This window comes from Schistocerca cancellata, chromosome 1, assembly GCF_023864275.1.
Source record: "Schistocerca cancellata isolate TAMUIC-IGC-003103 chromosome 1, iqSchCanc2.1, whole genome shotgun sequence".
Lineage (NCBI taxonomy): Eukaryota > Metazoa > Arthropoda > Insecta > Orthoptera > Acrididae > Schistocerca > Schistocerca cancellata.
Genome location: NC_064626.1, coordinates 1,025,881,599 through 1,025,897,199, shown reverse-complemented (window position 1 = coordinate 1,025,897,199; position 15,601 = coordinate 1,025,881,599). Strand labels below are relative to the sequence as shown.

The 15,601-nt window shown below is 40.7% G+C and overlaps 1 protein-coding gene across 1 annotated transcript in view; it reads left to right on the top strand.

The window, feature by feature from the left end:
• Window positions 1-14,193, top strand: part of LOC126089510 (GTP-binding protein Rhes-like) — a 463,392-nt gene extending 449,199 nt beyond the window's left edge. The window contains exon 4 of the mRNA XM_049906915.1: window positions 12,268-14,193. Coding sequence (XP_049762872.1) covers window positions 12,268-12,630 — 363 coding nt within the window. The 3' untranslated portion in view covers window positions 12,631-14,193. The remainder of the gene's footprint in view (window positions 1-12,267) is intronic.
• Window positions 14,194-15,601: the final 1,408 nt, after the last annotated feature.

Sequence of the window (15,601 nt, the reverse complement as noted above, 5' to 3'; positions counted from 1 at the left end):
TATTTCAGGTACTGGAGAAGTGTACGAATACGCGAGGCATTACTGTTTCTACGATTTAAAGAAAGATAGCGTTTGTAGAGTTACAGAACGCTTCTGGAAATGTTGACTGAGCTATTTTCGGTGAAATGCTGTAGGCAGCAGGTGTAAAATTCGGGGAGTGAGCTATTATTTACAACTAGTATAGAAAATCGGCTGCACTTAGAAAAATTGAAGAACATGAAACAGAAGCATTAATTGGAAGTCTGACTGCGTTTTATACTTTTTATGATTTTATTCAACACCTACATAAAGTGTGAAGCACACCAAGAAGAAATATGGAAATGGGATTAAGCTTCAGGGGGAAGGATTAAAATCTTTTGTTCATTCTTTGATTCTGTCATAGATGGAAACGGACTTGAAAGAACAGTTCGATCAAATGAATAGCGTTTTGTAAAAGAGATTGTGAGATAAACATCAACAAAAGTAAAAGTATTGTTGTGGATTGTAGTCGAGTTAAATCATATGATATTGAGGGACATAAAACAGGAAATGAGACATAAAAGTAGTGGATAAGTACTGCTACTTGACAGCAAAACAACTGATGACGGCAGAAGCGGAGAGGACATAAAATGGATTCTGGCAATAGCAAGAGAAGCGTTTCCGGAAAAGATAAATTTGTTTACACTGAATGTAAAATTAAATACTAGGAATTCTTTTCTGAATATTCTTTTTTATTTTTTTATTTTTGTTGAAGCCTTGTACGAAATTGAAACGTGAAAGACAAAGAGAATTCGAAATGAGATGCTAAATAAGAATCGTGAAATTTATATGATTAGTCGAACATCTGACGACGAGATACTGAATGGAATTGAGGAGAGAGGAGAATTTATTGCCACAATTTGTCTAAAATAAGGCATCATTTTATAGGAAAAACACTATGTGAACAAGGAATCGTGTATTTTGTTATGGAGCCAAGTCTGGGGGGGGGGGGATGTGGGAGAGGCCTTAAAATTGTAGACGAAGAGACTATAGAAGAAGACCAAGGATCGAATACAGTAAACAAGTTCTTATGTATGTAGGCTGCAGTAGTTATGCAGAGATGAAGAGCCTTGCACAGAGTAGACTAGCGTGAACATTTACATCCCACCATTCACTGGCGTGAAGACCACACGAATAACGATAGAGTATTGTAATTCGTCAGTTGATTGCAATGACATCGATACATGTTAAGCTCTGTAATTTCAAATATAAATCCGAGAGCAGTATTAAAGAAAGAAGTTCAGGGACGACTGTAACAAGAAATATAAATGCACACGTACAGGTATAAATGTTTACTTTTTACTTTGGTTGTAGTTATACTATCGTTGATATGAACATTTTATGTTTATAGTTTTGTTACCAGATGTAAATGAAAATCAATACGTCAGTATCTACCGTTTAAGTGCATTAAAACAGAACCAAAATTGTATTTAAATTGAAACACATTCGAATAAATCTTATTATTCTCGCATACCTTGTTCTAAGGATGCCTTATTAAAGCATTGCCATGAAATTAGGAATCGTTTGTTTATAATTATGGCTAAAATCGACCAAATCCAAAAAATGTTGATAAAATTAACTCATCAATTAAGGACAAATTGAATAATTTTACTGGTAAAACTGTGTCATTATTATAGAAGTCAATAAGTAACAACTACTTTCGTAACTGATGCAAGTTGCATGTGCGTGAATTGAAATGATTGCTGTATTAACGAAAAAGTTGATCAAGTTCACTCATCAGCACAGTAATACTGATGTATGAAAATTTAGAACATAAATGCTGTTTTCATTGTGCAGCTGCTAATTTCTAGAAGTCCGCTTTGAACGAATTTTCTATCGATAATTGAGCCCCTTTCTATGCCGTTATTGTTTGAAGCTGACCGACCTAATGACGGACATTACAGATCACATTTCTCAAAGACAATGCATAATGGAGAACAAGTTACGAAATGAACGAAATGAAAGTATGCAGAAATTGCCCGAAAGCAAACACCACAAAACCACTCATAAAGACACAATTTTGCATAGGTGTCATGAAACAGAAATTGTATGTAGCTTTTTTTTTAAGACAGAGAATGTGTAGCACTTCTAAAGCTAAGAGAAAAATGTTTAGCCGGCCCGTGTATCCGAGCGGTTCTAGGCGCTTCAGTCTGGAGCAGCGCGACCGCTACGGTCGCAGGTTCGAATCCTGCATCGGGCGTGGATGTGTGTGACGTCCTTAGGTTAGTTAGGTTTAAGTAGTTCTAAGTTCTAGGGGACTGATGACCTCGTCCCATACTTCTCAGAGCCATTTGAACCAAAAAGAGGTACACACATTAAATTACAACACCGGATGTAAGTGTGATAAACACTGGGCGACACCGGAAATTGCCGTTAACATTGGGAATCGCAACATTACCTTTCAATCAATTAAATGTTAATTTATTAAGAAACTTGTTTGTCTGTAAAATGCGAATGGGGAGGATCCTAACAAAGCGAACGTTTTAAGTCAATATAGGGTAGCAGTCGAGGAGAAGTGTTCTCGTCGCTGCAGCTAACAGACGAATATGATAACCGCGCAACATGCTCTCGATTACTGAAACGACAGCGTTGTTTTTCCACTTCGTGTGAGTATGTTTACCTTAGCCGTAGCACTGTACATTTGTCCACAGTTGCTAACAGCTTGATAATGGAAGCGACTGCAATCACTGTTAACAAACACTAGCGCTTGGCACAGAATAACAACACTGCATTCTACCTTCACTGAATACAGTACACTTCATATAAAAGTGCACTAGTATCGCAGTACTCATAAGGATACTATGTAACGAAATTTCCTCTGTAGGAACTAGGTCAATTACACATGGTTGCTACAGTACGTTTGTCCCATATACCACAAAATACACGGCAACTATCGCAAGGGCAGACAACACCCGACAACAGTCTCTTCATTTCTTCTTTGTGCAAGAAGCTGTTTGTTTCAATGTTCTAGATTTGCTCTACATTCCTCGTTTCCACCCTCCCTTACATATCAAATATATCTTTACAGATTTTTACTTTAAAAGTCGCTAACGTAAGTACAAATTGGTAATACGCAAATATTTTAAACTTTCCATGTCATAAGGATAGGACACTTATATTTTGAATCCGCTAGTTAGTTTCCCAGTAACACTACATGCATTTTTTTCCGTTCTGTTTGTATCCTTTCCTGTCTTCAGTTACTCTAAATATAAAAATCTAATCCTCCGGTTCTACGACTTCGTTGATAATTCCTATTATGTTCTTCTATATACGTGGACTATAAACTATTCTCTTTTTGTCATCCCGTAGAATCTGGTGTACTGCCGGTGGTCCGCGTCTTCCCAACACGAGTCTCAGGGAACACCTGATGAAGACGCCGAGTTACGACTTTGAAATATCGTGTTGGGAAGACGCAGACCACCGGCAGTATATCCGATTCTACGAGATGACATTATATCTCCGGGAAAGTCTTAAATTATATTCTCTTTTTGTTATCAGTTTTCAAACTTGCTCTTAAGTTAACTATGTTTTGGTGTGCTTTATTTGCAGTTTAGGCACACACTAATCTTTTCCTTATATACAGCTTCTGATGGATATTTGGACAACAGCTGTGGTAATCATGTGGAGTGATGACCATATCTTCCGCTGAAGGTAATGTGTCGGTACAGTACGGTGATACATCATGAGAAGAACCCGAGCTGTTTGCATATCCTCGATTAATACATTTTATTCTCAATTTTCCCAGTTTAATTATATGAAAAATATCTCTTGGACTGCTGAGAATACTTTGTTGAAATTTAACCCCCTTGTCTGACGTTTCTTTCAAATTTACATTTCTCACAACGTTTATCATGTATAATCGAAGCTTAACCATTGCAATATGGACTCTTCAGTATACCAAAAGTTTGTTAATCCTAGACACAGTGGATAGTCTGCAGATAGCCAACTGTGAATTGAGAGAAGCGAGCAGTTTTACCTGTCTCTGTTTACCATACCGTCAGATTGGTTGATTTCTCCTGATACTCTTCTGTTTACTGGATCGTGGGGACATCAAACAACTTTGTTTAAAGCCTTTTCTGATTCACTTATCTTGAGCAGTGAAGGGAACAAGGCTAATAGACAGAGAACTTCAATTAAATCTTTTGATTCTGCATAGGGGTGACAACGCCGCAGAACTGTCCTGTAGGCACAGATGTGCTGATGGTGAGTGCTAGACCATGAAGCCAGAGAGGCGGACCCTGGTATAGGAAAACTCGACTTTGTGGGCCAGTATAAGGGGGAGCAGAGAGTCCGAAAACTGTGCAGAGACAACCACAGAGAAAATCCGAAACGCAACTAGCGTGAAATAGTGAAACAAATGCGAAAGTCATGCCAGGTGCCTATTATTTAATCTCAGTGCATGAACCAACTGGCCTGGCTTGTCACTTCCGGAAAGTAAACCCCTGAGTCAGTGTTTCTGCACATACACATTCTGCGTGTGCCGTCTATGATAGCTTTCAATACAACCCTGCCACAAGCCCTATGGGAGTTCATCTGCGTCCATATGTATGTCCACTGGCGGGATACTAAATCCAGCCCTTCATAGAGCTGAAAGTGACTTGATTTCTGCCACGACCTCCGAAGCGGGTCTACCACCTAAGTAGGCAATAACGACTCCCCTGACTTCGCCGGGACGGTGGAAGGTGTTGGAGATTGGCGTAATGTCAGGTCCACCGGCATCATCGGGATCAAGGCGTCATCCACGGATGAGAGGGGAATGGAAGGTGCAGTTTGCAGCCGCATGGGCTCAGCATCAGGAGTCATGGGAGCAAAGGCCTATCACGCCCTCTTCCAGGAGGAAACGAGAATAATGCTGTGACAAAACGACAGCCACACAAAGAAAATGCGGCGGAAATATGACATGCGTTGCATCAAATCCAAGAACCCCATGGCTGGCGCCCATTCAAACATTCCGCCGGACCACACCCATTCATCGATGTTGTCTGTTACGTGGCAAGAAAGCTAAACAATGCGTCATCGTGTGACATGGTAGACATGGACTTCTTGATTACGGTCTTGAATGTTCACGCGAACCTATCCATCTCTGAGTTAGAAGCTGGGTGAAATAGGACAGTAATCAGATGCGAGATGCTGTTGCGAATGCAAACATTCTCAAACTCCGTGACACAAAGTATTTAATCAGCTGAATGGTTTTGTAAAATGACTGTGTTTATGCAGTTGACGTTTCTCACTTTAGACTTTACCTACACTGTATTCGACTTAGGACTCCATGTTACGTTTGAAACTGTCCACAAGCTGCTTCAAGACACTTCCTCTTTCTGTGAGTGTCTATGGTGCACGCTTCATCTGATAATTTAGCAGAAAGACATAAATTTTTGTTAACATTCACATAAATTTAAATAAGCAAATGTTCTTTCTGCAGACAATAGATACACGAAAAAGAGTTACAAAGATTATTGAATAGTACTTGTTAGAAAAAAGGCTTGTCTTTTGTTTTGTTGCTGCTATTATTTTATTTTTCATACACCGATAAGAAGGTTTAAGAAATAAGTTACATAACACTCAGCTCTTCCGGTCTTTACATATTCAAACCTGACCCATCTTATTTTCAGACAGTTACAAGATAACAAAATTGAACGTAACAAATATTTCTAGTGAAGGATACTCTGTGTATCATGTACACTGCAGCACAAGTCATCGATTTTATTCTCTTAAATACACAAACGTCCTATGTTCTATGTAGATAGCGTTACCCACAATTGGGTTTTATATTTCTGATGGGAACGCATTATCCTAGAAACATGTTAACAACATGTCCAATCGCCCAATCACTACTAAGCTTTCAAACCCCAAGGCACTAATGCACATACGTGTGCTCGCGCTCGATTCAGAGGTCGTACGTTCAAATCCTGGCGTTGCAAAGATTTCCATCACTAGTATTTTTCCAGAAAGGCAATGACAGTTGGTGTGGTAAATTCCCTGATCACCACACTCTTCATCGATGTTCTGGATGAAAGATTTCACCATTTGTCATGAATTGACGGCACAGGGCACTGTAGATGGTGATTAATCAATCGGATGGAAACGTTAACCTCGGCGGCCCTCTTCATGCCATTCAAGAGGAGCTCTAGGCTTCAAACTCTCCTTCTGACATCATAAACATCGGCACAAACACTAGACTGCACTTGCGCGCACATTGTAGTGTGCTAGCGCGGTAGGACAGAATAAAAGGCTCTGGCTCTGAGCACTATGCGACTGAACTTCTGAGGTCATCAGTCGCCTAGAACTTAGAACAAATTAAACCTAACTAACCTAAGGACATCACACACATCCATGCCCGAGGCAGGATTCGAACCTGCGACCGTAGCGGTCGCTCGGGTCCAGACTGTAGCGCCTAGAACCGCACGGCCACTCCGGCCGGCAGAATAAAAGGATGGAATCGATTGAGTTCAGGCTAATACATGAAGACTTATTCATTTATTAATAACATGGGTCAAGGTAAATGCAAAGTACGGATTCCTTGAACAATAAATCTGTCCTAATAATGGAAATCGAGGACAGCGAAATGTCAGACACTGTCACTCATAAGAGTTGTACAGAATTCGGTATCCCAAGAAATTAAGTAAAGGCATAATGACTAGTAAGTCCACTTTGTACTCAGTTTCGAAACTGCGATATTTACCAATACACTCTTTCATCTAATTCTTTAAAATTACAGCCGCTAGTTTGATTTAAAATCTAAAATTTCAATTTAACTGTATTTTATAAAAACACATACTCATTTTATTATTTTACAAACAGATGGGTACCAAATCTAATTTTACATAGTGTCATGAGGACAATGGTCATTTCCCTGGCATAGTCAGTTGTAGCCCAACAACTCATTCCGTCACGGCATGTATTTTGGCAATATACAAATTTAAAACAGTTTCTCAATCTCTGATGAAGTTCATTTGGTGCACAATGAAACAGCAAAGCACTCACGTCTGGCAAGCTGCGTGGTATACTTCCACTTCCTTATTTTGTAGCTACTATTTTGAGAAGTGGAGTCTCCGAATCTTTGGGACCTAACTAATACTAGCCATGCCACAACCAGAGGTTACATTGCTTTTAATACAATCTTGTCACTGAAATGCACTTCCAAAGCCTCTCAGTAACGTTGTCTTTTCTCATAATTTCAACTGCACGCCCAGTCGTCGCTCACTACCGCCTAGTACTGTGCACTACACACTATGCACTATTACTCCACAGATGCGTAACGATAAACACGTTGCATAACTGCGTATCCTTCGTAATGCGTCAAAAAACTTCAAAGACGTAATCTGCAATTATTGTTTCCGCCTGCCTCACCAATATTATTTCAACGTATTACGTTACACATTTGCATATTTACCTTACAAATTAGAACACCCTCTCTCAACGTACAGTCGTCTTATATACATTTTCAGATCATCAACAATATTCTCTTGCACATGTTAACTTTACAAAATCATTAACTTATTAAATACAATATCATTAATTATCAGTCTGTGAGAAGCGGTTCTTTTATATCCAGTGGTACTATCTAATTCATTATGTCGTCTAGCGGTAGCCAGTGACAAACAAAATACACTCTAAGAGAAGAAACATCAACATACAACGAGGGAACTATCCCAATGTGACAGAAATCGATAGTTGTGATAGGCATATACAGACAAACAAGTGATTACAATCGCAGAAAAATTGGATGATTTGTTCAAGAGAAAGATATTCATTAATTGAGCAGGTTAATAATGAATTGTCCACGTTAGCAGTTATTCAGCTTGGAAACAATTAATAGAGTTCTTGAACGGCCTTATGAGAGGCATCGAGTAAAATTCTGTCCATCTAGCGTGTTACGTCGTCAAATTACTAAGCTGGTTGGGGGGCCCCACCCGTGATGTTCCTGAAGTTCTCAACTAGTGAGATATCCGGCGACCTTTTTGGCCAAGAAATGGTTTCACAATCACAAAGACAAGCAGTAGAAACTATCGCTGTGTGTGGGCGGCAGTTACCTTGCTGAAATTTAAGCCCAGGATGGTCTGCCATGAAGAGAAGCAAAACGGGGTGTAGAATGCTGCCGAGAATTCTTCCGGATTGTATGGCCATGGTCATGGAACTCTTCTATCCATGACTTTTCGTCCAAAGCTACGTTGGAAATCTTCGGAGGTGCTCCTGGTTGTGCTGAGTCTTGCCGACTGACGAGTCATGCGTCGAAGAACGGCCCAAATACCGTGGAAAGTGGGCATGGTCTGGATTTCAGGTGATATCAGAGATGTACCTTGTCAAGGATAAAATATAACTAACGAAAATAGTACATCGAAGATAAAACTTCTCATCGATTCTGTAGCGCCACTGTCCATGTATCGCTAAGTTTCATAGCTTCTCCTTTTCTGTTACAATTATCCCCATGTTTGTATATTTCGATGGCTTCTCTATATAGCCGTGGATAATAGTACGTCATAGTACATAAACAGTTTCCGAAAATTTCACTAAGTGATCACCCGACTGAAGAGCGTGTTCCGCCATGGCTGACTTGCCTGTTTTCCCTGCTCGGCAAAGACTTTTATGTTCCTCCAACCGTGCATTCACACTTCTCTTTGTAGTTCCAATGTAGACCCTACCACATGCACACAGAATCTTGTATACACAACTTTCAGACAGAGGGGGACGTTTATCCTTAACTGAACGAAGTGTTTGGCCTATTTTCTTAGTTGGTCTATTACCCACGGCTATATAGAGAAGCCATCGAAATATTCAAACATGGAGGTACTTTTAACAGAAAAGAAGAAATTATGAAAGTTAGCGATACAAGGACAGTGGCGCTACAGAATCGATGAGAAGTTTTATCTTTGACGTACTATGATCTATAGTTGTATTTTATCTTTGACAAGGTTCATCTCTGATAAAACGTGAAATCCAGACCACGCCCACTTTCCACGGTATTTAAGCCGTTCTTCGACGTCCGACTCGTCAGTCGGCAAGACTCAGCACAACCAGGAGCACCTCCGAAGATGTCCAACGTAGCTTTGGACTTCCATGGACCATGGCCATACAACCCGGAAGAATTCTCGGCAGCTGAAACATCCGGTCGTGAAAGCCTTTATTGTATGATTGGGGTGTAGAATGTCGCTGTACTATAGGGGTGTCACAGAAGACAAAGCGGTCCTGCTATGAAATGAAATGCCACTCCAGACCATCACTCCTAGTTGTTGGGCTGTATGGCGATCGATATTCAGGTTGGTATCCCACTGCTGTATGGGGTGTCTCCAGACATTCCTTCACTGATCGTCGGGGCTCATTTCAGACTCATCACTGAAGATAATTATACTGCAATCAATGAGATTCCATGCTCTGATGCTTACTGAAGACATGTCTGGAGACGATGTGAATAGTGATGGGCTACCAACCTGGCTGTCAAATATCACATGGCCTGACAACCAGGAGTGATGGTCTGAGATGCCATTTTCTTTCACAGCTGTACCCTTTGCATGGTATCTTCGGCACCCTCACATTACAGCGGTACGTCGATGATATTCTACTCCACGTTTTGTTTCTCTTCTTGGCAAGCCATCCTGGACCTTCATTTCTGCTAGATAATGCCCACCGATACACAGCTAGAGTTTCTGCTGCTTGTCTTCGTGCTTGTCAAACCCTATCTTAGCCAGGAAGGCAGCTGGATATTTCCCCAACTGAGAACATTCGAGGCATTATGGGGAGGACTGTGCAAACAGTTCAGAATTTTGACCATCTAACGCGCCAATTGGCCCGAATCGGGCACGACAGCCCTCAGGAGGACATCCCACAACTCTATCAATCAACACCAAGCGAATAACTACTTGCATAACGGCCAAAGGTGAATCAATATGTTATTGTCTTGCTCAGTTGTGAAGCTCGTTTTCTTGAATAAATTATTTAACATTTTTCCAAAATTTTATTTAATTCTTTGCCTGTACTTGTACATCAGGTCTACCGGCTTCCTTCCCATTCAGATAATTCTTTACTGATGCTTCTTTTCTTCAACTTAAAATGTAGTAGTTACATTGTTCGGTCACCAGACTGGAAAAGAGTGCAGGTAGTCAGTGGAGCCCCTGTACCTATATGGTACTTATGACGCACTGTTTTCTAGTGTAGCGAGCAGATGGTGCGGTAGCACGGTTGTAGACTTTTCTGTATGTGACACCTCGTCTTGCTTCATCTCCTCCCAGTTATTTTGGAATTTGATTGAAAAGAATGGAGCCATGCAATGCGTCAGTCTTCAAGCAGCCTGTCTTGACCACTTCATCAGAGAATAGAAGTAAATAAGACAGAAAGTACAGATCGTAGATAGAGGTAAATAAATTTACGCACCCTCTTTACGTATTTTTTCTCTTCTGTTGCACCTCTTGACATTGTAAGGCATTTGCAAACCACCTGCCACTTTTTAAACATCTGTACCTGAATGATGTTATTATTGCCAAATTGTTGTTGTTGTGGTCTTCAGTCCTGAGACTAGTTTAATGCATCCCTCCGTGCTACTCTATCCTGTGCAAGCTTCTTCATTTCCCAATTCTTGCTGCAACATACATCCTTCTGAATCTGCTTAGTGTATTCATCTCTTGGTCTCTCTCTACAATCTTTACCCTCCACGCTGCCCTCTAATGCTAAATTTGTGATCCCTTGATGCCTCAGAACATGTCCTACCAACCGGTCCCTTCTTCTTATCAAGTTGTGCCACAAACTCCTCGTCTCCCCAATTCTATTCAATACCTCATCATTAGTTATGTGATCTACCCATATAATCTTCAGCATTCTTCCGTAGCACCACACTTCAAAAGCTTTCATTCTCTTCTTGTCCAAACTATTTATCGTCCATGTTTCACTTCCATACATGGCTACACTCCATACAATTACTTCAGAAACGACTTCTTGACACTTAAATCTATACTCGATGTTAACAAATTCCTCCTCTTCAGAAACGCTTTCCTTGCCATCGCCAGTCTACATTTTATATCCTCTTTACTTCGACCATCATCAGTTATTTTGCTCCCCAAATAGCAAAACTCCTTTACTATTTTAAGTGTCTCATTTCCTAATCTAATTCCCGCAGCATCACCCGATTTAATTCGACTACATTCTATTATCAAATGGTTCAAATGGCTCTGATAACTATGGGACTCAACATCTGAGGTCATCAGTCCCCTAGAACTTAGAACTACTTCAACCTAACTAACCTAAGGACATCACACACATCCATGCTGAGGCAGGATTCGAACCTGCGACCGTAGCGGTCGCGCGATTCCAGGCTGAAGCGCCTAGAACGGTTCGGCACATTCCATTATCCTCGTTTTGCTTTTGTTGATGTTCATCTTATATCCTCCTTTCAAGACACTATCCATTCCGTTCAACTACTCTTCCAAGTCTTTTGCTGTCTCTGACAGAATTACAATGTCATCCGCGAACCTCAAAGTTTTTATTTCTTGTCCATGGATTTTAATACCTACTCCGAATTTTTCTTGTGTTTCCTTTACTGCTTGCTCAATATACAGATTGAATAACATCGGGGAGAGGCTACAACACTGTCTCACTCCCTTCCCAACCACTGCTTCCCTTTCATGCCCTTCGACTCTTATAACTGCCATCTGGTTTGTGTACAGATTGTAAATAGCCTTTCGCTCCCTGTATTTTACCCCTGCCACTTTCCGAATTTGAAAGAGAGTATTCCAGTCAACATTGTCAAAAGCTTTCTCTAAGTCTACAAATGCTAGAAACGTAGGTTTGCCTTTCCTTAATCTGGCTTCTAAGATAAGTCGTAGGGTCAATATTGCCGCACGTGTTCCAGTATTACTACGGAATCCAAACTGATATTTCCCGAGGTCGGCTTCTACTAGTTTTTCCATTCGTCTGTAAATAATTCGTGTTAGTATTTTGCAGCCATGACATATTAAATTGATAGCTCGGTAATTTTCACATCTGTCACCACCTGCTTCCTTTGGGATTGGAATTATTACATTCTTCTTGAAGTCTGAGGGTATTTCGCCTGTCTCATACATTTTGCTCACCAGATGGCAGAGTTTTGTCAGGACTGATTCTCCCATGGCTGTCAGTAGTTCTAATGGAATGTTGTCTACTCCCGGGGTCTTGTTTCGACCAATTGCCAAATTAGTTGATTGAAAATTGAGTGAAAGTATATTTCTGTGAGTGACATTCTCCCCATAGTGCGTTAAGAAGAACTGTAATATCTTGTTGCAGATTGTGGAAGCGCGTGGCAACGGCGTGCCTATAGTGGTGGTGGGCAACAAGGATGACTTGCCGGACGCCGAGAGGCAGGTGGCGCGCGAGGTGGCCGAGACGACGGCACTATTCGAGTGGGAGTGCGGCTACGTGGAGTGCTCGGCCAAGGAGAACACGCATATCATCGACGTGTTCAAGGCGCTGCTGGCGCAGGCCAAGGTGCGCTACAACCTTAGCCCGGCTGTGCGCCGCCGCCGCCAGTCGCTGCCCAACTACCCGACCGCAGGCGGACACCACGGCCACGCCCAGGCGCAGGGGCATGGGCAGCAAGCCCGCGGTACGCGCTACATGCTGAAGAGGAACTCCTGCTCAGTCGCATGAGCGCCTCACCCTTCACGGCCGCTGGCCGGCCGCTGTTAGTATTGGATATGGCGGGGCTCCACAAATGGCTTCTTTGGGCGATCGCGTTTCTACCAGCGCCCAGAATACGAATTTTTTAAAGTTTCAGGTGGGGCACATGGCGAGCATTTCGAGCTTTACCTCGTCAGCCTTCTTATACCACTTTCGCAGTTTACTTTCAGTCCCTTGCATGAGCTAGTATTGAAGGGACAACTGTCTTATTTCCAGCCAACATCATCTGGAACAGCAACAGCATCGCTACAAATGGAGCTCTAGTTTTGTTGCGCTTCAAAGAAAAAAAGTTGCGGACGTACAGCAAGCAAAGAAATTGCGATTATTAGTTAACCAGATACTTTACTAAAACTGAGGAGGCAACTTCGAGGAACATTGTATTGCCATGTAATGCTTAGCACGCTGTTATCTGCAGCTAATGTTAATTTAAATTTTACGTGAGGGCGGGTCGAGTGAAGTTGAAGTGTTTGCTATGTGCCGTAACTGATAACCAAGGTCACACCATTTTGCTTCAGTTTAAGCTTAATGTGTCCCCGTTGTGTTTTATGTACAAGGTTTGCAAGGTTGACGTTTTCTGGCAAATGACGAAACGGAATACAATATCTCGCACCGATATATAAACGAAGGTTGCGACTAAACGAGACAAAAGTGAGATCGCACTTTTGGTGCAGACAATGTAAAATTATCTGTGTTGTAACCAGCAGCTATTTGCAAAATATCTCTGTCTGCACACTGATTAAATAATTTACACGTAATACTCTTATCGCTTCAATACAGTTAGTCGAATTTCCGAGGTCTCTTCAAGCTCTCCTATCGTTGATTGTGGAGAGTCCTCGAAAGTTCGATTGGTAACCTTATTCTGATGTTATATTTGAATGGTTCATCAGTCATTATATATAGTTTAAGTTGTTTGTCTTCCTAAAGGAAATACTGTAGCAAGACCATTATATAAGAATTCAGGCGGTTGTTAATATGCAAAATTTTTGTGCGGAATGGAGTGGGAAACAAATTGAGGAGAGGCTGATGTTCGTTGCAACTCACCTGTTCTCTGTGTCATTCAAATTATTTCTTTTCTTGATTATTTTGCATAACATTTCGCATTAACTTAAGAAAGCGTTTACAATCTATCTCAAGTCATTCAAAGACAATATATTCTTTCTTTCTTAGGAAAATGTTTGACCATATCTCAGAGAAGAGCTTATGCTACTTCAACGCAATCTTGATCACGTATGATTGCCAAAGATCTATCTTCGATGAAAGTTGCTCATTTCATTGCATCATAGGTACCAGACTGATGTGTAAATTCTGTAGTGACAATTTATTTATTACGGAATTAGTAAGGCATGTGGGTTATTAATTACGTTATGTATTCTAAATTTCCCCTAATGCTTTCTTTAATCATTCAGATGACGATATCATTACATGATACTTTGTAAATATTTGTGACTTCAAAGGTCCCAGATATATGTGTGTTTGATGGCTGTAATATTTGTAAACTGTGGTTGTAGCACCCTCTGTAATGACACTTATCTATATGAACGACGATTTTTGGAATTCATATTAGATGTGTAGACATCGTTTCCGTCATTTTGTGTGTTCCATTTTTATTTGCGCACTCTAGCTTTTACGCACATGTATGTAGTGCTGACAGAACAAACATTTTTAGCCTTTATTCATTTTCTTGTTCGTACACCATACTAGCGTCTTAGTAGCAATTCCTTTACGACGCATTCCAGTGATATCTGTAGAGGGAAAGTAACAGGTATATTTTTCTGTAAAACTTGGTTTGTGGTCGCTTGATACACATGAAAATGCCAGGAAACGATAGCATGCTTCTTCGTGGAGCAATGAGACCAAGACAGCAAATTTATGTATACATTTCTTTCTGCTTGTGTTGTGCGTAAAATGTAAGCATCCCACCTGAATGTTGCAGCTGTTGAAGAATGAAATCTCAAAACTTAATTACAAATTTGTGTCCACCTGCGATATATGATGGAATCTATTTCCAGACAGACTTTATCCATTAATGTAGATTACGGTCATTTCTATTTCGGTTAAATTTACGATGGAATCCGCATTTTCTTGTTTTTACTATTTCTTGTAACATTTGCTACTGCCATGTTACTAAATTGGTAAATGTTTCACAGCTCTATCATAATAAATACGTTCTCTCAAAGATACAGATCTGCGATATTGATACCATGAGAAAGCATTGTTGTTGCTGTGATTTCTCAATAAGGATAATTACTGTTCGCTGAAAATTATTTTGGACCTAAAAACATTTCAATATATCGTCCTGGAAATATAGATAGGGTTTTGTGACGATGCAAAGAGCCCCTATATTGTCAAATATGTTCCATGTAACAGCTTTTCATATAAAACTTTCGTTAACAAGCGCTTCGTTTCGCTGTCTTGTAACAGCACGGTTTCGTACAGGAAAAGAGTTTTGTGAATAAAGGCGGGGAGAGGCGCTGCTACTGACTGCGCTACGCTTACCTTGGCTTTGTGTGCCATCGGACCGATCACAAAAACGTTGCCTTCACGACGTTGGGGACTGCGCTTTGCTGAAAGCTCCGTCTCCAATATCCTGAGGTATATGAGCATTGGGGTGGAAATAACGGTTGCTCTCTTTTCTTCCTTTATAAAGTTATAAGGCAACCTGTGAGCTTTGAGGGTCATTCACTAGCGTTTTTAGACGCCGATGAAGGCAAGTGAGACATTATTATCGTCACTGTGTCGTTGAATCGAAGAGCTTCATAAGATACCTTTCGATGCTTCTGCGTCTGTATATTGAATATTCACGTTTATCGGCTTGATGAGTACCAATGTTGTTTCAGGTCTGTAGCTGTCTGTAGTAAATATTTTTTTGATTATATTTTGATTGTCTATCACTCATCTTTTCAAAACGTCGAAGAAAACTGTAGTATAGAAGTTATCGAAG